The sequence below is a fragment of the Diadema antillarum genome, unplaced genomic scaffold (assembly GCF_040938485.1).
Source record: "Diadema antillarum isolate AM-2024a unplaced genomic scaffold, OU_Dant_1.0 seq00000102_RagTag, whole genome shotgun sequence".
Classification (NCBI taxonomy): Eukaryota; Metazoa; Echinodermata; class Echinoidea; order Diadematoida; family Diadematidae; genus Diadema; species Diadema antillarum.
In genome coordinates this window covers 717,940-741,604 of record NW_027271189.1, presented here as the reverse complement: position 1 = coordinate 741,604, position 23,665 = coordinate 717,940, and the positions used below count along the sequence as shown (strand labels likewise).

Sequence of the window (23,665 nt, the reverse complement as noted above, 5' to 3'; positions counted from 1 at the left end):
AATAAAGAGGGTGGTATAAAATGATCCAAACTCCCTCATTTTCTTTCTCCTAAGTTAATGCACAACACTTTCAAACCAGAGAAATATGAAGTTTAAGAGTCACTATAAAGTTAAGCAAACTTTAGGAGAAACAAAACAAGAAAAAAAGAACAGTAGATGGCAGGAGTTAGAATGTGATAAATCATACCCTCCATCACTAGTGCACTCTCAACAAGAAATACACATCAAATTAATGGCTAAATTCACAATATTTCACCATACAAAACTAGAACTTAATTTCTATTTTAGCAGACAGACCCAAGACAAGGACTATTCAGCATTGGCAACAACATACAATACTTGGCAATGCCATGACCTACCACAGATTAATACATTATTGCCTGTTTCCTAAATTCAAAATTCTTGTTTCAGTATTGTGAATTGTCTCCCCCTACCCCTTCCCTCCTCCTCCCCCCCCCCCCCCCCGAAAAAAAAGTAAAGTAATGATGAGGGATGAATGTGAGTGTGAAGGAATCCCTTATTAGCTGTGACACACATCATTCAAAGTGTTCTTATTTGTTTGAATAAAGGAAGAACAGGCATCAGTGGTTAGTCCACTGAAACATTCTTCAGAGAAGATTATCGTTTCCATGGCAACAGTGCCCTGTATCACTTTCACATGGAGGCTTTGGTACGAGATGGATGGGTCTGATAATAGGGTCAGTGAGAATGGTGTCATCGCATGATGCCACAAGAGTTCATGGATAAGGCCACAGAGTCAATGTCATAATTTGAATCTTCCTCATCACTTTAAAAGAATGACAACAAAAGCAGCAAGGAATTTTAACAAATGCATGCATATCTCAATGAAGTATTTAATTGTAGCACTCTTGGATTAAGAATTCAGAGTCAAACTAGAGGTCAGCCACAGATGAAATGAATAATTTCCCCTTCAATCTCTCAGTTTCTACTTCTCCCTATTTTTCTTCCTAAACGCATAATTGATGATGGCTTGGAAAGTATTTATTTATACACCTCCTTAAGCTCATAATTCCTTTGTTGCATCCTGGCATTTCCAAAAGAAGCCACCCACAAGATTTAAGCCATTCACTCCTGGATTTCCTAAAATCTTCTGTTTCTATTGAGCGTGATTCTCAACTGTAATACCAATCCAATAAACATGTCAGCAAGTTTCATCTGCTCCAATCAGTATGGTCCATATTACCTGCTGCCATATGGGATAAGAACCATGACTGGCTATTGGATGAAAGTTTGATAGTCTAGTGGATATGACACTTGTCTGGCAATCAGGAGGCTAAGGGTTCAAATCCCACCCAAATACATAGAAAAAAATACCCTGTATGGCCCATGATTTTATTTATTTTTTTTTAATCATGACTTGCACTAAAAAATACTGAAGAATCACCAGTGATTATTTACAAAGTTTCAACTTACATTCAATTACACTTTAAATCTTAATCCCTTGAATTGCTTCAGGTGGTTTTTGCTCAAATCCTTCATTATAACTTTAAAAAGCCTTTATAATTACACACCTCAGCCTTCATAATGATGTCACCATTGTACCTCACGATCATTCCAAAGCAACTCAAGCTAAGCTACAGGTAGGATAAAAATAAGGAGCTTGTTTATCCCAGGATGTATACTAGATGTCTACTCATCATTTTGGAGGGAAAAAGGAAATGGGAAAGCAGAAGGTTTCAGGAGTGCACCATGCCATGTATCGCCACGGAAACCACAGGCATGGGATCATGGGAATTAGGAGAGGGTCAACTCATCTCCGTTTGGACGCAGGGGGACTACCTGGACAGAGTGGGAAAAGTTCCTGCCCCAGTCTGAATCACCTTCCGCCCTCTCCGGAGAGTCACGCACCCCTCTCAGCACCTTAATAGGGACAATCTGGGGGTGTCACGGCCACTTGTGACGCTACTGGGCCATAGAGTGACAAAAGTGAAATTCTTGTACAGAGTGGGGATATGCCTTTATATTCCCTTTCTCTCTCTTGCCTTACATGACCTCACTTAACTTGACGTGGGGTCACAACATCCCCGTTAAGATTGTGAACTTTTCCAACAATGCAAATTAAAGGTTACAATGCCAATTTGCCATAAGACTCACTATTCACAACATGATGACAGAATGAATTAAAGCTGGAAATCAGAATTCACTCTTTTGCTTTGCCTTCAAATAATCACTTTAAAGCTGTATAGACGCTAGTCATTACTTTGCAGAACTCTAGGTCAAATTTCCTTTCTCTAACGACAATGCACTTTTACTCCTGATACCATAAATCCTAATGGTGCTGACCAGATATTAACCAATTTATAACAGACTTTCAAAATCTTCCTGCTTTCATTCTGTACCTTCAAGCAACTTTCTTTGAAATCAAAGAAAAAAACACAGAAGTCACACACAATATACACAATTATTTAACATCAATATACATTTGGTAATCTTGCCATGGTCCACAGAACATATTATAAGACTGACTCTCCCTCCACCATGCAGCATTAAAGGGATAGTACAGTATTGGTGGAGATGAGAATTGGACTTTTAAATTTTTGCGAGATACCAAGAAAACACTTATGATATAGCACAGAGCATACCATTTTAAGAGGAATTCAAAGTTTATTTGATGAAAATCGGGTCTGGAATAACTGAAACATCAAAAAAAAAAAAACAAAGTAAAACAAAGCGATCGTTACAAAGTGTGGGTCCCACACTTTATTAGAATCGCTCTTTTTTGGATATTTCAGCCATTTCAAAACCAATTTTTATCAAATAAATGTTGAATTCCTCATAGAATTACATGCTCTTTCATATTTCATAAGAGATTTCTCATTATGTCACCTAAAAATGTTAGAAACCTGAAATTAGGTCTCAACCAGAACTGTACGATCCCTTTAAGCCTTTGCATGCCTGCAGTGCCCATTGGCACACAAAACCCCTTGTGTATAATTGTACACAGTGTCCATAGTCCCTGGCACGGGAAGGGTTAAGATAAAGTTCCTCGGAAAAGAAGAAAATAAAAAAATGAGAAAATGGCTGATTGCAGACTAAGCCTGGTTGTCATTTCATGCTCTGGTAATGCCAGGATGCATATGTAAACATGCTATTGTAGGCTTTTCTAGGCTTGTATCATTTCTTATAAACAATTGTACACTATACTGAGAAAAAAAAGAAATATGCAAAATGAAATCAACTTTGAATCAGCAAGATTAAAAGTCTCCTCTTGATATTCTTCTTCTTTTTTTTCTCAGGAAAACATCATGTTTTGCAGGGAAGTAATTGTTATGCTCCATGAGAGGGGAACAGAAATCACAAAAAGTCAAGAGAGAAAAGCGAATGCTATGCTTTGGGGAACTTCATCCCAAATTAGCCAAAATTGGTAATCAGCTCATTGAAGCTATAAGGAAGACATCATGCACTCAAGATTAGCTATTGCAACCTGTAATAAATACAGCATCAATGGGAGCAGCCAATAAAAATGGACTCAACAGGTATTGCTATGGTATCTGCAGTCATCAAAACTACATGGAATGATTCTTATTTTTCTTTAGGAAATGATGAGAAGGAATATGTAAAGTTAAGTCTTTTGAAAATCCCATGTTTAGAAGAACAGAAAGAATCGACCAAATACCACAACGTCCCATACCGAGATAAAGTAATGATGGTGAAACTATTCTTACCAGAAATTGAAAAAACTTTATGGTGAGGAAAAATGTAATGATGAAAAGATCAATAAAAAATGCGGAGTATTAATTCAGGTGGTATGAGAATGAAATCACTTCAATCGTGTATTACAAAAGAAATCAAAGTGTTTGGGAAGCATGCAAACCTGACTGGGTGGCAAATAAAATGGATGAATCTCACTGAAAGTGAAGCGCTACGGCAACAAAAATAAAGCAAATAACAAAATACTAGGTTAGATAATACAATCACAAACAAATCTATCATACACGTGTATGTATGTTGAGGAAGGGCAAATCGAGGTAAACAACTGACATGGACTTTTACTTTAATTTGATTATTTCTCTTCATATGTATCTATTTGCATACCTACATGTGACTATGTAACTACAATGTATTTTATTAGTTTTCACAGCTAAGGGAGACCTTCATATAAACAACATTTATACAGAAACAAAGTATGGCTGTTGGTACAATGTAAGTAGTTAAATTTCATGGATGTTTGATGAATAGGTCAAATTATAGTGCACAGTGAATGCTAGTTGAATCTCTACAAGTAAGCTTGCCCATGGGAACCAAAACTCTCACCACGAGGCGAGCAAAATGGTCAAGTGGAACAAACCATCCTTCCTTTGCTGTCCTTACGTAGTGGTGCACTTGATAACTTAAGGATTTAGTGCGCTCTTAAACCAGTCTTTATAATCACACACATGCCAGATATGGTCCTACTGTGGATACTAATGCCATTGGGTGTAACAAAAATCTAAATTAGAACATTTTTAAAGTGTCATCTCGATGGGCTAAGATCATTCCTAAATTCAAGTTATGGTTGAACATCTTAACTATGAAATATGATTTACACATATGACAAAGCAGATGAGATGAAGAAGAATGTAAATTTACCCTCTGTCCCTTCCCCTTCTTGTTCTTCTGTCTTGGTGAGTGGGGTGACGAGTGACCGTTGGATGGGAGTCCCAGCCTGCCCCCTGGGGAGGGGGAGGGGGAGCTGTGTGAGGGGGACGGGGAGGCCTGGTGGGGTGGTGGAGTGGTGGTAGCAGGAGCAGGGGTGTGTGGGAGGGGTGAGACGGGGGCAGTCTTGACCACGGGCCGTTCGAACTTGGCGATGATGTTCTTGAGACCCTCCCGCCGCTTCTCGAAGAGAGCCTTGACGTCCTCCATATTGGTTACAGCTTCCCTCACAAGGTTCTAGGGATGGAGATATTTTATAGATATCATTAATCCAGTATCATGAACACAACTCACTCATTTACAGTTTGTAAGCTGCATTATACATACAATACAAACATGGTATCAAAATGTTTGCAATCCTTGCCATAAAATGTATAAAACATAAATGCAAACAGACATGTTCACGCCACTTACTATAGCCGGAGATTTTCAAATTGTTTTTAAGTAATCACTTCTGCCTTTTATTTCACAAAAAGTTAGGACCATCTCTTTAATAAATCTTGCACAAATTGTAAAACCAGATATTTTTGCATGCACAAAAACTCTTTGCGAATTTCGCGAGGAGCCAGGATTCGTGAAATTAAAATGTGTGAGAAAGATTCTGTCTATGCAATGCACAGAATGCCAGAGGCAATTCGCGAATATCTATGATTTTAAAGTAATTTGGCAAATGGAATCCTACAAATCCTACCATCAAAGAAGAGAAGGGCTTTTTAATCTCTTGGATTGACATTGAAAGAAAACTTTGTATCCCATAAAACATAACAAGTTAAAGTAAGAAACTTTCTTCTTCACAGGATGATGAGTGCATTTTGTGAAAGAATATATTCAAGGGAAAGTTTTAAAACTCTCTATCTTAATTTTCAAGTAATAAAACTCAAGTCTGAACAAAAAAGAACCCAACAAATTAACTTGTTTGCTACTTTCAAAAGAAATATGCAGCATGCAAATCTCATCTCTAAATGTGTCAATACAACCAGATAACAAATCAATTTCTGAAAAATCAAATAAAAATGAAAATGTGATATAAGTAGGAAATAAAAGTCTCATGGAAATCAAATAGTCACTTTTTTATATTATGAAATGGAGGCAACTTCATCAACAAAATATTCAAATGTGAATGACAATAATCAACTTAAAGAAATCATAATGATGAAAAAAACATGACTCAAAGGTTACAACCAAGTCAAACTCATCCTTTGACATGCATTAGAAACGGAAGACCATGATTCTGTCGATGAATAAACCGTTATCAGACTTTAAGATAACAGCATGGGGACACTGATGTACACTTTGTAAGATAGTTTGCCAATCCTTTCACACTTAATATCTAACATTTAGGATATGACTGCCCAGAAAGTTTCAAACTATGCAGTAATTGTCATGAAATGTGGTGATACCATTGCCAGCAGTCATAGAACCAAGTGATGCTGCCCTGAACTGGATGCCCAGCTTAGATATCAACCTATAAGTCTATAACCCCACACCCACCCCGTTGTACTGCATCATACGACAGAAGAAGAAGCAGAATCATAAATTATACAAAGTGCCGGAATGATTTAATCGATAGGGCCTACAACAGGCAGCCGCTGACAATGTGATGATTTCTTTTTCACTAATTACTATGCTCACCACTCACATATTCGAAATAATGTCAAAAACAGAAAGACATAAAAGTTTGCAGGCTCTGATTTGAAAACAAAATGGATGATATAGTTATGAATATGTATGCAAATATCTAGTTTATTTTCTAACACCACAAAGCTCTTTTATTTGCCCCTGAAAAGAGGAATATCATTATTCACTCTGGATTCTTTAATCAAGAACACAAAAATCTAGATGTTTCTAAAATAAGTAAATAGACATCAAGCAACTACACGTATGTGCACAAAAAATATTCTAATTTCATGCCGGTGTGATGAATATTCAAATTTCATGCAAGTGTAATGAATATTCATGCAGAGGGAGGGGCTTCAATTCAGATCTTCACACAGTATAAGTGTATGCAAGTGTCATTGTACAGTGCAACCCCACTAATTACCTTGTGCTGCTCATACTTGGTTGACAAAGGGAGCGAGTGGATTGGATGATGAGGAAATGATTGACAGGGAGAGGAGGGAAAAGTGGGCGGAGCCAGGGATAAAAGAAAGGAAAATAGTTTAATAGAAATATTGGGGTAATATGAGACACACGGGCAAGACAAACTGAGTCTATACATTTATATGTCAGTGATAGGAAGGTGAACAACACAAAATGTTACATACAAGTCACATACATGGAATTATCATTTCATTACAGTGTATGTCGCAAAAGAGGTACAGTACCATTTTTTTGCTAACGACAGGAACATCCACATCTTGCAGAAAACAGCTATAATCTGCATACCATTACCTTCAGATCTTCTCTATTAATATCTTTTGCCATCAGCAAGGAATATCTTTCACTCAACAGCATGTCTGCCGGTTTTGGCATCAATAACATGAGTATACATTCATTGGTTTTTCTTAATCTTAAGAAAAAAATCCTGTCGTAAATATCATGTATAACTTTAAGCCATCCCTATATGTATATATAGATACACACACAGAGAGATTGTATGCATGCACACACAAATCAAAGAAGTAGGCTACTATGAATGCAACTTTAATAATTAGATTAAAAGCAATTAGCACATCAATGAAACATAACAACTCATATAGTTTTCATAGAACATTCATCTTCAAGAAAGGCTCTTTTTTATCTATTTTTTTGTGTTTTTTTTAAAACTCAAAATTGACTGGAATATCCCTTCAGTACTAAAGGAAATTCTGGAAAAAGGGGGTAGCTGGAATGTCCATTGTTTTGTGCACATGATTTATGAATAGTTGTTTGACACTCGTGATCCTACATGCTATCTATTATATTTACAGGTAGATTCTTATGATACCCACATTTCTACTGTACAGTTTCCATCTGCATCTTATATCAAAACATAGAGAATCAAAATAGGCATACGAAAATGTGATCCTGGGGAATATATGAAGATTTTGTTCGCAAAAACCGATAAGTCCATTTTTGAAGATTTTGAAGTACGGTCTCTGTCATAAAGTACAAAATAATACCTTTTAAATGATATATTGGTCACTACACACAAAGGTACATTTTTGAAGTTATGGTCAAAGAAGCAACAATTTTCTTATTATTCTCTTTATTTTTCTTGACCTTTAATCGCAAATATCTCCATTTGGCAAATGTGGACTTATCGGTTATTGCGAACAAACTCTTCATATGAATGAAACCTTAAACTCATCTTGTTATTCTTTTGCTAATTGCAGCATTCTACAGTAGCTTAAATCATAACAGGCTTAATACTGATAAATAGCACAGCAGTGAATGGCTAGCAAAGCATTACACTACCTTGTACATGTTTAAGTATTCACCATTATCAGTCAAAAAAGAGAATGCTCTCCCAACCCTGATTCCCCGCCCCCTTCTCTTTAAATCTTTGTTAAACTCTTTGTTTCGGAAAATGTCCCGTTCAGAGTTGGCTAACTTGGATTGATGTCTTCTTGGCAGGTGAGTCTGACTACACACTCAGATATTTTTGGCAAATTTCTCCAGTCTTGCTATTTCTTTATACATCAGCATTTTTCATGGAATCCCTGAAATACTTCACCATCATCAAGTAACAAAGAGAACATCTTCTCGACACGACTGTAAGGTAGCATCTTGAGGAAGTACTTAATAAGTTTAAATGAACATTTCAGCACAGTTTTTGGTTGGTTTGACGAGCAGTGTCATCACCTGGTCCCACAATTTGATTACGTGTAAGGAAGAGCCATTTGCTTGTGTGAGTAACACTTCTTATTAACCCCTGGAGTACTGAGTACTCATTACGATTTACTAGACAGGGTAAAACAAAATCTGCAGAGAGAAATTCACTTTCTACATAAAAATTTCAGCAATATATTGATTAATAAGAATCAAGCAAAACACCCCTTCTCCACTATTTGCTTAAAGGTAGGAAATGTTAATGCAAAACAGAATCAAAGCTTATGGTCTTATTATTTAATTATCCTCTTGAGTGAGGTTGTGCACATGTACTTTCAAACAGCAGAAAATTTTCTTTAAAAAAACAAGAGCCATGCATTAAAGATCCCACACGCAGATTCCGCCACCTGCAAAATTTTAAAGGATTTTACATTCAGCTTGCAATCTTGCATTCCCATAAACTTACAAATGTATCCTTATTAGTCAGGCATGTAATCACAAAAATTGGAAACACCGAGATTTCACGAGGCACTCAATACAGCAAAATTAGTTCACCATTCTACCACAGTGCTAACTTGGACAGACATGAGGATATAAAGATGTGACCCGCTACAACAAAAGGATCCAAAAGTCGGGGGAGGACGAATTTCTGAAAATGACATGAGATTATTCCCTTATTCTTCTTCTTAAATTTCATATTTAACATGACTCATAAAAGTACTTGGTTGCAGAGATATTAATGCTTTTATGAAAGCATGTAAAGTGGTTTAGGAAATCAGCGTTTTGAGAAAACTGCCTTCAAAGCTTTCCTTCCGACCCTATCATGATCAAGGGGAGGCGAGACAGTTTTCACCTCTTGACAATAGAAGGTATGCTCCTAGCAACCTCCGTGATATTCATTCAAGCTTAGCGCCAGCGGTCTACGCACGACCAACAGTAACCAGAGTGCCACACACTGACCAATAAGATCACTCCCTCGTTGCTAGGGACAGAGACACATTTATTTTCAGCTGAAAGTCGGAAAAGCATGGCCCAGAAAAAAAACAATTTCTTAGATTTCCTATGATCATTTAGCTTCGAAATTTTGGCAGATGATAGACGATAAACAAATTAGACTGCAAAATTATGCCAAAAACAGAAATCTAATCGTTTTGACCAATTCTGATGATCTCATTTCAAACTCAATTTTCTCGGCTCAGCGGTCACCAACTTTAGGAACCTTTTGTTGTGGCAGGTCACATATGTTTGACTGCTAGCTGTCTGTGCAACATTTCAGAAATGTAAGAAATGTATCTGATGGATATAGCCTTCATTGTCAAGCAACCACAAAATGTCATTCACTCCAACATACTACTCTTGTGCACACTGTACACTTCCATTAATAAGCCTGAGTTCCACTTCCAGTTCATTGGCACAATGACCGCCCTTAACTCACTACACACAAGCTGTACCGGACCAAGATATGTCATGCATTAACTCTATTGAGAATCAACAAATCTTGCACGCAGTGAGTTGAATGGAGTGTGAGAAATAAAATCACACCTTTATTCTGTGCACACCTCTGTCCACATTCGCAGATTTTCAGCTGGAAGAACCTTAGTATCTGTGAACTTTTCTAAAAATCTTGTGCTTTAAATATCTTCTTTTGTGAGATATATATCTCACTTCTAGCCATGTAACTCTCAACCTTCATTAAGATTTAGCTGTGTTTAAGGGATGTTTGTAATCATTTAATCCAAAGTGAAAGTTGAAAGATATAAAATTAATCCCAGCACCTTTGCAGAACTTTAGCATGCTGATGACATCCTTTAAGAAAAACAAACAGCAAGTTTCACCCAGAACAAAATCATTGCGATGCCACAAACGAATGCCATTCTATGCGTTCTCATTGGAAAGTCACACTTGTTACGAGAGACACATTTTAATTTCATAATGAGTAAACAATATCATCATGTTACTTGCATCTGAATAGTTGGGTGACATTGTCGCATGTGAATACCATACTTTGAAATGCTTTTACCAAGTTGCAATATATATATAATATATATATATATAGTTGAGACAATGTAGATAACAGAAGATGTCGCATGAAACCGGCAGAGTTGTGAAGCTTTCGACCGTGGTCTTCCTCAGCTTTAATATCTGCTAAGCAGACGTTTGCGTTGCCTGGATGTCTTGTGGCTGTCTTGTGGCTGACATCCAGGCAACGCAAACGTCTGCTTAGCAGATATTAAAGCTGAGGAATTTCTCAACTATAATTTTACTTAAGATGACAGAGGCGTGCGGTAGGAATATCAGCATCATCACACTATATATATATATATATATATATATATATATATATATATATATATATATATATATATATATATATACAGTACTGGTATATATAAAACTCAGAAAAGATTCGTAATGGTCATACATAAAGTGCATGTGAGTCTTTCATATGACAACATGGACACAACTTTGTACACATACATGATACAAAAATTGCAATAAGATCTGCTTTATGATATGTATCCCAAAAGCAAGCACCATAGCACACATTTACGCTTTGTGAACAAACAAACATATTAGTAAACTAAAACCATATAAAGGTGAAAGTATGCTACCGCAAGCAGACAATCAGGCTAAAAGCAATAACATTACAGGACTGCACACAGAGAAACTTTGTTGGATGAAGAAGAAAACAATCAAATCCACTTAGGCACATCAAACCAAATTCAGAATAATGAGCAATCAACACAATATTGTTTTCATCCTGTAATTTGAATATAAACTGTCGACATTAAAAGTTCCAATAACCAACAGCTCATTAAGAAAAAAAATTCACATCTAGTGGTGGGACAAAGATGATCATATAAAAACAAGTATCATATAATTTGAGTGAAAGTAAGTTGTAAATATGTAAATTAACTCAGGACCAAAAGTTGGACACATGAATTACTGGCGCACTGCTCTTCAGGAGTGGAAAATAATCCTTTGTGTCCAACGTGTCTGAACTGATGTTTGTCTTTGAGGTATGACCATTTTAGCTATCCTTCCTAAAAGTTTTTCTTTCTTGGTTGATATTACTGATTTTTTTTTTCTTGAGGACTGGGAGCTACCTAGGTGTATGAAGCTCGTAGCTCCTCTGTTCTCCTTATCTTGGATATCTGATTATCAGCAAATTCTGTATCATGCTTAATATGTTTTTGGCAAGTTGTAAAAAAACATGAATATAAATAAATGAATAAAATGTATAATCTTAATTTAAAAAATGAATATCAAATAAATAAACAAAGATAATAAAAATGCACTTTGGAAAGCTGAAAAACAAGAATCACTAACATATGAATATCCATTTCAAAATCAAGAGTAAAATTTTGGGATTTTATGACTTATAAATAAGACACGCTATTGGTAACTGGGAAGGAGATTTGTGAGGGGTAAATGTTTACAATAAATCTCAGAGGTTAAATGTGCATGCACAGAAAGAAAGACAACAACAATGAACAGCACACAAAATGACATTCCAACCAGCACATGTAGACAGATTACTTTTTGACTTTTAAAAAAGATCTTATGACTGAAAAAAACCCCAACTTACTATAGCAAGTAGAAAACTTCATTTTTTATATATATATTATTTTATCGAACTAGCAGAGTTAGTCAGAGAGTGTAGCATGTGTAGAACCAAGGCTATAGTTTGCACAATTTTAAATATTTCTATAAATTTGCCAATTAGATGGGGTTTTAAAGTTCCAATCAGAAATACAGGCAAGATTGAAAAGTCACATTAAATCATGCGTATTCATTACAGAAATTCTAATTAAGCAATTACCACAAAAAATTACAAAGGTATAAAATTTTGTGGTGGTTGTTTTTGTTTTTGATTTGTATTTTCTGTGGAAGGCATACATTACAGTAAAATAGCTTAGTTCCCAGGTTAATGCCCAGGCTAAAAAAGGTTAAAAAATGACTAAATTCAGAAATACAGAATAGCTGCAAGACGACAATAACATGTATTTTTAACAATGGCAACACAAACATAAACACAAACACAAACACAAACACAAACACAAACACAAACACAAACAAGAAATGAGGCAGGAGGTGAAGGAAACCAACTTACTTTGCCGTCGATGGTGAGGATATCAGCAAACATCTGTCGGAACTCTCGTGGGTCGCTCAGTTTGAGCTCCTTGGCTCGTCGTAGCTCCCCATCGATGTGACGCAGGTACTTCTCGGCGCCCTCTTTTGACTGCGACTGGTCCATTTCCTGTGCAGCCAGCAACTTCATGCCGTCGCTACACCAATCATTGGCCTGGACAGAGACATCAACAAAAGATTGGGTGAATGCGAGGTAGAGAAGAGGAGACAGAAATATGGACAAACGTAGAGAAAGATATGACGTAGGAACCGAGTTTGGGTGGAGGAGAGACAGAAAGCAAATACAGTCAAACCTGCCTTAGCGGCCACCTCTCTATAGCGGCCACCTGTTTATAGCGGCCACTGAAAAATCCCCCCGAGAGAAAAGCCATGTTAAAGACCCTGTGTATAGCGGCCACCTGTCTAACGCGGCCAGCGGCCACAACTTTTGTTTCCCGCGGTAGATTTTAACCTGTCTATAGCGGCCAAAAACCCGATGGAGCCGTAGCCGAGCTGATAATTCAGGGTGTTTTTAGCCGTGCCAGTCATTTCTGGGCAACATTCAGTGATCGCCACCGTTGCATTCATCACTTATTCAGTCACAAAATTCATGACTGTGCACATGCTACATCTAGTGTACTGTGCAACAATTTCATAAACACCGGCATTGTTCTATGCATGATACACACGTGTGCATACGTACACACATAAATGTACATGTATATACAACAATGATACATGTACATGTAGGCAATGCACACAAGGTTGACCCGATTACCTGTCTATAGCGGCCACCTGTCTATAACGGCCACTTTTTCCGTATCCCTTGGGTGGCCGCTATAGACAGGTTTGACTGTATGAGTAAGTTTTTGTGTGAGTGTTGTGTGTGAGAAAGAAGAGAGAGATGGAAGACAGGAAGAAGGAAAATGATAAGAGACTTAAGTGAGAGAGCAAAAGGAAAGAGAAAGATAGACAGAAAGTATATGGAAGGAAAGAAGAGAAAAATACAATCAGAAAGACCAAGTGGTAGATCAGAACAGACATATAGAGATGTAGAGAGAGAAGAGAGAGAAATGGAAATATTAAAATGACAGAAAGATGAAAGAAAGAACAAAAAATGTAAGGATAAATATAAAGACAGAAATGTGATGAAAGAAAAAGTAGGAATGGAAGAAATATAAAGCAATTGAAAGTAACAATGGAGAGAGAGAGACAGAATGACAGAAATATATACAGAGAGGGATATACAAAATGAGAGAGAGAAGAATGAATTAGGGTGGGTAAAAAATAGAAGAGGAAAGAGAGAAGGGGGAAGAAGATGGGGAAAGGAAGGAGAGATAAAGAATGGGGTTGTAAAGGGGGTCAGTAAAAGTTGTTGATGTGTGAGACGGAAGTGGCCGTAACTCAAACCAAATTGAATCACCGTCCCAGCCTGGCCTCTTTTCCTAACCCTCCACCTCTCTCTCTGACTCCCAGATGTGCCTCATGTACAATACATGTTGAACACAAACATCCCCTTTACGAACATAACTTTATTTAGTTCTGTGGGTACATGACCATTTGATAATGCACTGTACTACACACAAGTAGCACACATCACACATCTTCCCCAGAGAACATTATATGGCCTGAAGAGTTGAGAAGTATGAAAATAGGACTAAATACATTGTACATGTATGTTTCATTTATGATTGCTGTTTTCAAGACTTTATCCTTATTTTTCTTGTCCTGTGCTATCATTTGAAGTAATGCAATATATATTCATCACATTCTCATGTTTATTTATTTTTTTATACTCCTGACAGCAGAAAAGTAAAATACATGATTATTCTCTAATCAGGCACTTTGAACATCACGGGCTCTGATCATCTTTTTAACTGAGAGTGAAAGTCACTTTTAATATACACATCGTATATATACCCACATTCTGTTTTATAGCATCACATATTTCACAAAACCATCACATCCTACACAAGAAGACAGAATACCTGATTACGCTAAACCACAGCCATGGTAGTCATGAAGTCTTTCAATGGGATTTTTTTGCTTTATTTACAAACTTTCCACAAACCACCAATCGCACGTATCATGAGTACTCTTATAAACTTCTTTTCAAACAATCCTAAATAAGCAAACACTGATATGTCTTTCGTTTTGGGAACACAATCATCACTATAAAATCATGTCTTGTTCACAAATATCACCTTGAAGGGATGAAGGTGTCAGCAATCAAGGTTAACAAAGACCAAGGAGCTTAAGCTCCTCGCAGAGACTCTGAACACTGAACAGCGAATGGCAAATGATGGTATTTTATTATTATTATTATCATTATTATTATTCATGGTTTATTGAAATCGTGACTCACAGCAATTTGGATTGCTGAATTGCTCACAATTGTACATAAAAGACATCATGTATACATATAACTATAACAAAACTGTGCTTGTAAGTCTTTTACTGCCAGGATATAAGTTTGTCTTGTTCAATGAGACCAATTCTCACTAAGCCATGCAAGCGAGAGAAAGGGGAGGGGGTCAAATTAGCCTAATTATCTCAGCAGACAGTTGTCATGATGGGCAGAAAGTGGCACAGGGGTGTAAGAAGGGGGATATTTCCTGCCCAGAAGGCGGAAGGAAACACAAAATATGCCTAGGGAAGTAAGCTGTTCAGGGGGAAATAGGAACGGATCTGCATTACAGGTGTTAATTCTGCTCACCCTTGTGTTTTAAACAGCTCTGAATTAAATTCTATCTCATGGTAGTTGTACCTGCCGTAATGATGTTTTGACTGGGATGAGAATTAGGGTCAAGTTGGAAAGACTTTTATCATTGGTCTCCCTCAAGAGACCAGCAGCCAAAACTGTCAGGATGAATTTTCAGCCAAGCGAGGGAGCCCCACATCTTCGGACATGTGACAAGGTAAGGCTGTCTGCATCGACAGATGTGATTTGACAGAGGAGCAGACAGACACTCACTCAAAACAATGGCTGAATAAAATTGACTTGTGAGATTGTCTTTATGAAATATACCGAAATTGAATCTTTCAGATTTATCCTCCCTCTTTTTCACCTCTATGATACATTCAATCGCAACTAGTTTTGATCTTTCTCTCTTTTTTTTTTGCATTATTTCTTTCATATTTTCAGGGTTTTTTTACTTTTCATTCCTGCTCCCAAATTTCTCTCTCATCCTCAATGTACTTGGAAACAAACAGCTGTCATTTCGGTAAAACCTATGGACACAAATGGGATATTTCAGAAATATTTCTATTTTGTTGTCATCTTAAAATACACTAAATTCTACAGGAAAAATGAGCTGGATTGAAAATACAAATTATGCAATTCAGCAAAAAAATTGCCTTCTTTCAATAAAAACTAAAGGTTCCATATGACTGACAAACAAAACAGGAAATGTATGGAAACATAAAGGGTCCAATCCACCATTCTCTCTGTCACCCCGCCAATAGATTCCTTTCCTTGCAAATTTCGACACGTTTCTTGTTAAAACAAACATACAAAGTGATCCAATAATAAAACAAACAGAGAATAAGTCCTAAATTTGGTATCTTTCTCTTATCTTATCACACACATCCTATCCCAACTCTCTCTTTCCCTATCTATTCTGTGTCTCTTTCCTGCACTAGGTCTTCCTTATTAACCAGTTGAGGACAAGTCCCGAGTATCCTCGGGCAGATGTCTGCGGGAAATGCATGTCGTAGCAAAATCAGTCCGTCCTCAATGGGTTAACATTTTGTCTCAAAATTTGCACTAATTTAGCTTGCTTTTTTATTCTTCATATTTAAGGGAGGCTCATACAATTGTATATTTTATGATGTCAGTTATGTTTGCCTTTAGCCAGCAGTCACCAGTCTCATTTGGGAAGCAATGTTTTCTTTGCCAAAAATCTGGCAGCAATTAAATACAACACACATGATCTTGGTAAATGTGCATACATCCGACCTTATACTTAATTACTGTGTGCCAATTGGCATGGATATGCAAGCTGCCCACTAAAAGAAAAATTTTCTCATCCACCTACGGTGTTATTCCCATTGTTTCAGAGCTGCCTGCATGTGGAACTATTTTTACATCTCTGTGACCTGTTTGGCTGGACTTAGTGTTACAGTAAAAATTTGGAGAAATCAATGTATAAAAGAATTAAAAATAAAAAAAATCACGGGCATACATAGTCTGGTTGGACTTGAACCAACGATATCTTGATTACAAAGACATGTGTTGTATCCAGTAGACTACCTCGCCTATGCCCGAAAGCTAGTACTGGTTCCAATTCTTCTAGCAGCAGGTACTGCATATTCATTCAAATTGATGAATTCTCGAGTCGAGTTGGTTTTGTTGCAACTTTTTGACAAATTGTACTTCATCAATGCGAAATTTTTATCACGGCCATCACTAAAACACTGAATAATCAGTGCTTATTTATGCCGATGAAGGGCTATTTGGCAATCAGATGCAATCAACCATGTGTTCTTGAAAGATCTGAGCAAATTTACAGCAAGGTGAATGCATAGTAATTACTCAATACTACCAGTATCATTGAGCAACTTTATTGCAGACAATCTCAATGGTTCCTCACAGAAGCTATTCTGAAACGGTTAAGAGTTAATGCTTTGTTCTCACTGTTGTGCAATTTGTTACAAATACCATCACGGGCCATTGATGGCTAACCATGAAATTTTTGTTTATGTCTATCACAATTTGTGCCACAATTAAAATTGTGATCTTAATCATGGAATAATTGTGGTGATCCCATTAGATCTTGAGGTCAGTCATGACAATCGTGATGATCACAGAAAAGTTTTGGACATGTCAACATTTTTCCAAAATTAACAAAACTGCCACGACTGAAATCAAGATCTGATTAGATCTGATAAGATCACCACAAAAACTCCATGATTAAGACCACCATTACAACTGTGATGAAAATTGTGCTGGACATACACAAAAATTTCATGATCCCCTACATATGGCCAATCATGGTATTTGAAGCAGATCGCACGACAGTGGGAAACCAGCATAATTCTCACCTTCTGCAGTCTATGGTGAAGTTCATCTGACCAGTGGTAATTTTTTGCATAAAATATAAAGTTCTTTGAAGAAATACATCTGAAAGGGTTAAAGGGCTAATGTATCCTCACCTTTTGTAGTCTATGGTGGAGTTCATGTCACCACTTGTGACCACTTTATTGCATCATATGATATCAATGGTTCTTTGAAGAAATAGATCTGAAGGGGTTAAAGGGTTAACGGATCCTCACCTTCTGTAGTCTATGGTGAAGTTCTTGTGACCGCTCCAGCATCGTTCTCCTCTTTTCCAGCTTTTCCTGTAGAGCTTTGGCTCTGCTTTCTAGCTCCGTACACTTTGGTCTAACGCTGGCCGACTCCAGGGGAAACTTGCCACTCTTCAGCAGGTCCTCTCCCAGGGTATTGGACTTTTCTGCTCTATCGAGGGCGTCCTACCATACAGATATTTGCAATCACTCAGGATTATACATGTGTAGCTTCATATTTTTTCTACATGAGGATGAAACTATAATACCTCAAGACTTGAGCAGAGAAAATATGAAAAAGTTTATCCATCATTTCATATACATTTGTACTTCAACTGTTTTGTATAATTACATATGTACTTGTATCCCACTGTGTTCTTTTGTCTAATATTATGAAAAAGTTGATTACCCATATATACATAAAATGTATCTTCCTCAACATTTCTTTGCATGTGGATAGCCTACAGAACTATCAAGACTTGCTCAAGATAAATTATCATTAATACCAAGCCAACATTCTTCAAAATCACCCCATTACATAAAGATTCTATGAAAGATTTCAGCATCATACGACTCTATCCATTTTGTCTTGAAAACAAAAACAAAAACAAAAACAATTCTAAATGATGCAAAAATATTGCAAAAACCAGAAACAATAATGGTATAAAACTGTTAAGAGTTAAAAGAGCCAACAGCCAAACTTTCGTGAATTACATTGTACCATTGGCATTCCATGCATCGAGTAGACAAACATTTTTGCAAGCATTCTACTTTTGTGAATTCTGGCTCCTCGCAAAATGTAGCGAAAGTTTCATGAATGCATAAATTTCTAGGTTTACAGTAGCTAAGCATTGTGTGATCTTATTACAGACTACATGAAGTGATCGAAGTAAGGCAAGGTTATTCCTTGCTACATGTCGATGTGTGTACAGGTACCTGGCTTTCCACTTCCAAGCCGGAGTGTCTTTCTAGGTATGTATTGCATTCTTCCACCGTGTTGCCTATACTGCCCTCAAGGTTGATTTTCTCCGAGATGTTGTCTATGAGTAATAACACCTGCAGGCAAGAAACAGTAAAGGGAAATAAGTCAAACATTAATAGGTTTGTTCATCAGAAATTATACCATACATACCAACAATGATGTCAATTAATGTCTCTCCTTACAAGAGCATAAAATATTGTCTGCGTAATGAATGATCAGATTAACATGAAATGATTCAATTATGGTGAGAAGCACGTCTTCTTGCCGCCCGAAAGACACAGAATTTGCTTTCACGACTGCCCTACTTGTCAGCAGTGTTATGTAATCACACAGACAGGAGATGGCACATTGAGTGACAGCATCACAGCTAAAGTTTGAAAGTGATCCTCGATGGTGCTAAAAATACCCCCTTTTTATGATCCGCTAAAGGTTTGAAAGGCAGCAGAAGGTTGACAAGAAACTTCCCATGTTTTATCAAGGACCCCGGGCAAAGTGTTTTGCGCAGGAAATATTCTTACATTGTAAACTTAATACACAATGCATTCAAGGAGAACTGTGTAAGATTGGAATTTTCTACCTTTTTTATGTACATTAGTGCTATGTGTCTGAACTGATGACATATATTTAAAGCTTCAAATTACATGTAGAAGATTATGATTTTCTTTTTCTTATGCAATGTGTCTGTCGAGCATTGATGTGGCTAGCTTGCTTTTAACACTTAGTAACTGTACATGTGAATTCTACACATGCAATTTAATATATGGATCAGTCTAGGAGGAGGCTAAGGAACCTCTCCCTTCTCATTCCCCGCCCCTTGTAATGTCAAGCTCCTTGAAATGCCCAGGCACTCACATAACAGGGGAATAGTCTTAATGCAAGCCTGATGAAAATGGTAATAAGACAGGCATGCAGGTGGGGAAATCAGCCCCAGGGGGGAACGAATAGCCCATGACATAAGTCTGTCTACGAGTAGAATTCACCAGTAATGGATCATTTCAAATCAGGATGTCTCTTTCAAACTGCAGTCACTACTTCAATGGCAACACCATCTAATTATAGCTTTCTCAAAATGCTGCCATAACATTTTCTCAATCAACAGCATTTCCGCTTTTGTTCAGAAAAGTGAAACATGCTGATCTGCTTCAACCCTTTGAGCATAAAAGAAGAAAAAGTGAGTAGAACATAAGAATTGGAAATAAGATACATGGGAGAGACAAAAAGGGAACATTGTATGAGGAGATTGATGATCTTGCTGTTGATGTGAAGTATAGTAGTCGGCAACTTATTTTTAGACCTTGAGATCTCTGCATATTGATTTCCAATGATTCCCAGGTCAACGTCATTATTATTTCTACATCATGTATCTGATTATTGGCAATATGAGGTGAAACCTTCTTTTGATACGGATAACTCATTTCAATGAAATATCAAGATCAATACCCTCTAAACTCTTTTCAATTTATTTGATCAGACCTATAATCATAATTATAATTCTAGAATGATAATTCCAGAATTACAATGTATGCTAGAATCTTGATTTATAGCTATAACATTCTACAGACAATGTAAACAGCAACTTTCTAAAACCAGTTGGAAATAACATCTGACCTATTACAAACATTTTATATAGCACATTTTAATAGACATTTGTCAGTTTGTATTTTTTCAAGGAATTTTTCAGGTCAGAGGAAGGGAATGTATGCAGGAAGAACGATACTACCATCAGTATCCACAAAACAAATAACAAATAGGAAAAACAGTCACTTACATATGTACTTTAAATTCAGTGCCAAAAAGAAAGATGACCATATACTGTACAATGTATATGCACAATTCTTACATACATTGTATATACAACCTGTACATAGGACTATCCCATATACAAGAATCTCTTTATCCATGATTGCACAATGCATTCTACTGATTATGATGTTCACTGTAAATTATGCTGCCATGAAACGAGAGAGAAAGCATTTTATATCTAAGGAATTTGTAGGATACAAACTGATTTGCATTTTCTCAAGTGCAAATAATTCATAAAATAGATTTACATGTAATTTTTCATAACATAATTCATAACATAGCATAATTTAACTGACTGATAAATATTCAATTATCAACTGTAAACACTATGAAGTCATAGGTTGGTTGAAAGATTACATGTAGGAGGTATTTTGGATTTTAAAGGAATATCAGTGTAAAACATAATTCATTCAAGCAGACAGTGAATTAGACTGGGCTTCGATTACCCTTGCAATGATCTTGACAATGGAGTACTGATATGGAGTGAATCCAACAGGACTTTCACAGCATTGGCTGATAACAATCCCAAGCAGTTCATCAAACTTGAATAATTCTACCATAATGAGATAAGTCTGAGGCGCCAGCTCTGCTTTTCCTCGCTAAGACCGCAAATCCCCCTAAAACCTCAATGGGAGCGCGCTTCCTTTGCAGACTCTAGAGCCAGTTCCTACAAACGATTCTCTGGCTTGTTGTCAGCATGTATTCATACACTGGCAATATGCAAGAGCCTGTAAAAAGAGTCTACTGAGCTATCTGGTAAATACAGTGGACTGTGCAGGTTTTTGACACAAGAGGGTGCACTTCATCACAAGTGGTAGATGAAAGTTGACTTGCTGCTTATCTTTGTTGCACAGAAGTTGAGTTTTTCTGGTTTTTATACCTGTTTTGTTTTATTATTGCTTTCATTCTTTCTTCAATGTTTTTTTTTTTGTTGTTGTCTTTTTTGAGGGGTGGGGAAAATCAGTAGAGGGATAAGATTGTGAATTTGTAAAGAGCATTTTTTTGGCTTGTGATCAATACCCTTCATAGAATGCATCATCACCAGCTATCCCTCCACATTATGACAATATTGAGTTAGTAATTCAATACCGTTTCAAATTTCAGAACAGACTTCACAGTAATCTAGAGTAATGACCAAGCACTCTTTGGGATAAAGGCATTACAAATTTGCTATGACAACTGAACAAACCAAAAGCTAAATGTGGAGAGTATATTTACAAACAAAATAACTCGAATGATTTCTGGTTTTAACAGCCACAGTGCCATGTTCCATGAGGACTTTGGCCTGATGGAATATGGCACAAGAGACCATAGATATTTCCCATTATCATGTGAACATGTACGCAGGGGGTAACTAATAAGGCCATGTAGTTCTGATGGTTCAAACTGGGAACAATGTTCTACAAAATGCCTCCAAAGCAAACAATAAGTACAGTATGTCCCACCCCCCCCAAAAAAAAAATACAATTGGATTTTCGCATTGATAAATACCAATATTGATTAAACTGTTTAAATTGCTACTTCAAGGTAATAAAATATGACATCCTAGCTATATTTTGCAGAAAACCCCATTCAATTTGGTTAAGTGGTCACAGAGAAATGTGGATTGTTGTAATTGTATGTCATGGGTCTGATTCTTCCATGTTTAGCACAGATGCTTTTGGATCTGCATAATGTGTGAACACAATGGACAGAACTTGGAGGGAAAGGATTCCTGACATGCTCTACAAAAATCCTAATTTCTCTGTGACCACTGAAGCAAATCGGATCGGGTTTTCTGTAAGATGTGGGTAATAAGTTATAGTTTCATACCCTGAAATTTTGTTTGGATTGATTAACTGCTTTTAAAGTAATCATTGCAGAGGGTCCCGCATTGTAATTTTTTGGGGGACACACCGTACTGTATAACTGAGCCTTGTCTATGCAGCTGTGTGAACTCATCCCCTGACCACTGTCATCAGAATGAGGCCAGAGACTCTGACTCAATCCCCTCTGGGGTCATTCCAAAGGTCACATCAAGCCTATTTCAATATCTTGGACACCTCCTCCCCCTCCTCATCTTTTTCCCCTTTCTGTCTGCCCCCCTTTCCTCTTGTGGTGAAGGCAATGTTCTCTTGGGTGACATTAGCTGCGTTTATCTAAAAAATTCTCTGAGGCAGAATCATGATCATAAATGCGTTTGAGGCATTTTCACGGGTTAGATAAACGCAACCGTGTTTTCAAATGTGTGTTAGAAACACCGTTTTGAAACGCCATTTAAAGGGCGTTTTGAAACGCGTTTGAGACCATGATCGCCGTTCTGAAATGCAGTTATATCTCAAGGTCAACTCCCAGCTGTTTCCGGTTTTGTTTTCTACCCATTATTTGTGTGTGAGTGATGAGGCACGTTTGGTGGTAAATAGTTGACCTTTACTTCCCGGGTCCAACGCGCAAAGCAGCTGTGCAGTGACAACACCCGAATCGCGATTATATGGTGGATAGATAAATGCTGTGCCCCAAAAATCACGTTTCAAACCACGTCCACAAACACCTTTCCGAACATGTTTTGAAACATGATTCTCTCTCACAAGTTAGATAAACGCAGCTATAATGTCACAAAGAATTAATAGACAGGATTTCTATTCCTAAAAATGCATCACATACAAGTAGCTTAAAGCTTCTTTCTATGGACTTTGCCATCATGCCCACATCTTAAAGCACACAGGAATTGCATTTCATGTTCATAACACCTTTCAGAAACCTACCAAAATCTAACATTAGCATTAATCTCACATATCAATCTAATATAAGGCTTATAAGAGCTGTAAAACTGGTACATGATTCTTATTTTCCCAAACATTTGTTTATCTCAAGTCCCTTGAGATAAACAAATTGACATTGTTTCATTTTCCTCTACGAAAGGTCCAAATAAACTACATTCCCACTTTGAAGGAGTTGAGCAATTATTTGTTTATGTCTTGATTTGCTGTGGTATCATACATCCAGTAATCTATAGCACAACAAGCACTTTAGTGGTATCTTAAAGGGATCGTGCAGTTTTGGTTGAGACCTAATTTC

The 23,665-nt window shown here is 37.0% G+C and overlaps 1 protein-coding gene across 3 annotated transcripts in view; it reads right to left on the bottom strand.

The window, feature by feature from the left end:
* Positions 1–23,665, bottom strand: part of LOC139726858 (guanine nucleotide exchange factor DBS-like) — a 198,950-nt gene that overhangs the window by 30,944 nt on the left and 144,341 nt on the right. For all 3 annotated transcript variants that reach the window (XM_071637853.1, XM_071637851.1, XM_071637852.1), the window contains 4 exons: positions 18,760–18,879; positions 17,812–18,009; positions 12,521–12,712; positions 4,591–4,893 (listed from right to left, as the gene is read on the bottom strand). In XM_071637853.1, coding sequence (XP_071493954.1) covers positions 4,591–4,893; positions 12,521–12,712; positions 17,812–18,009; positions 18,760–18,879 — 813 coding nt within the window. The remainder of the gene's footprint in view (positions 1–4,590; positions 4,894–12,520; positions 12,713–17,811; positions 18,010–18,759; positions 18,880–23,665) is intronic.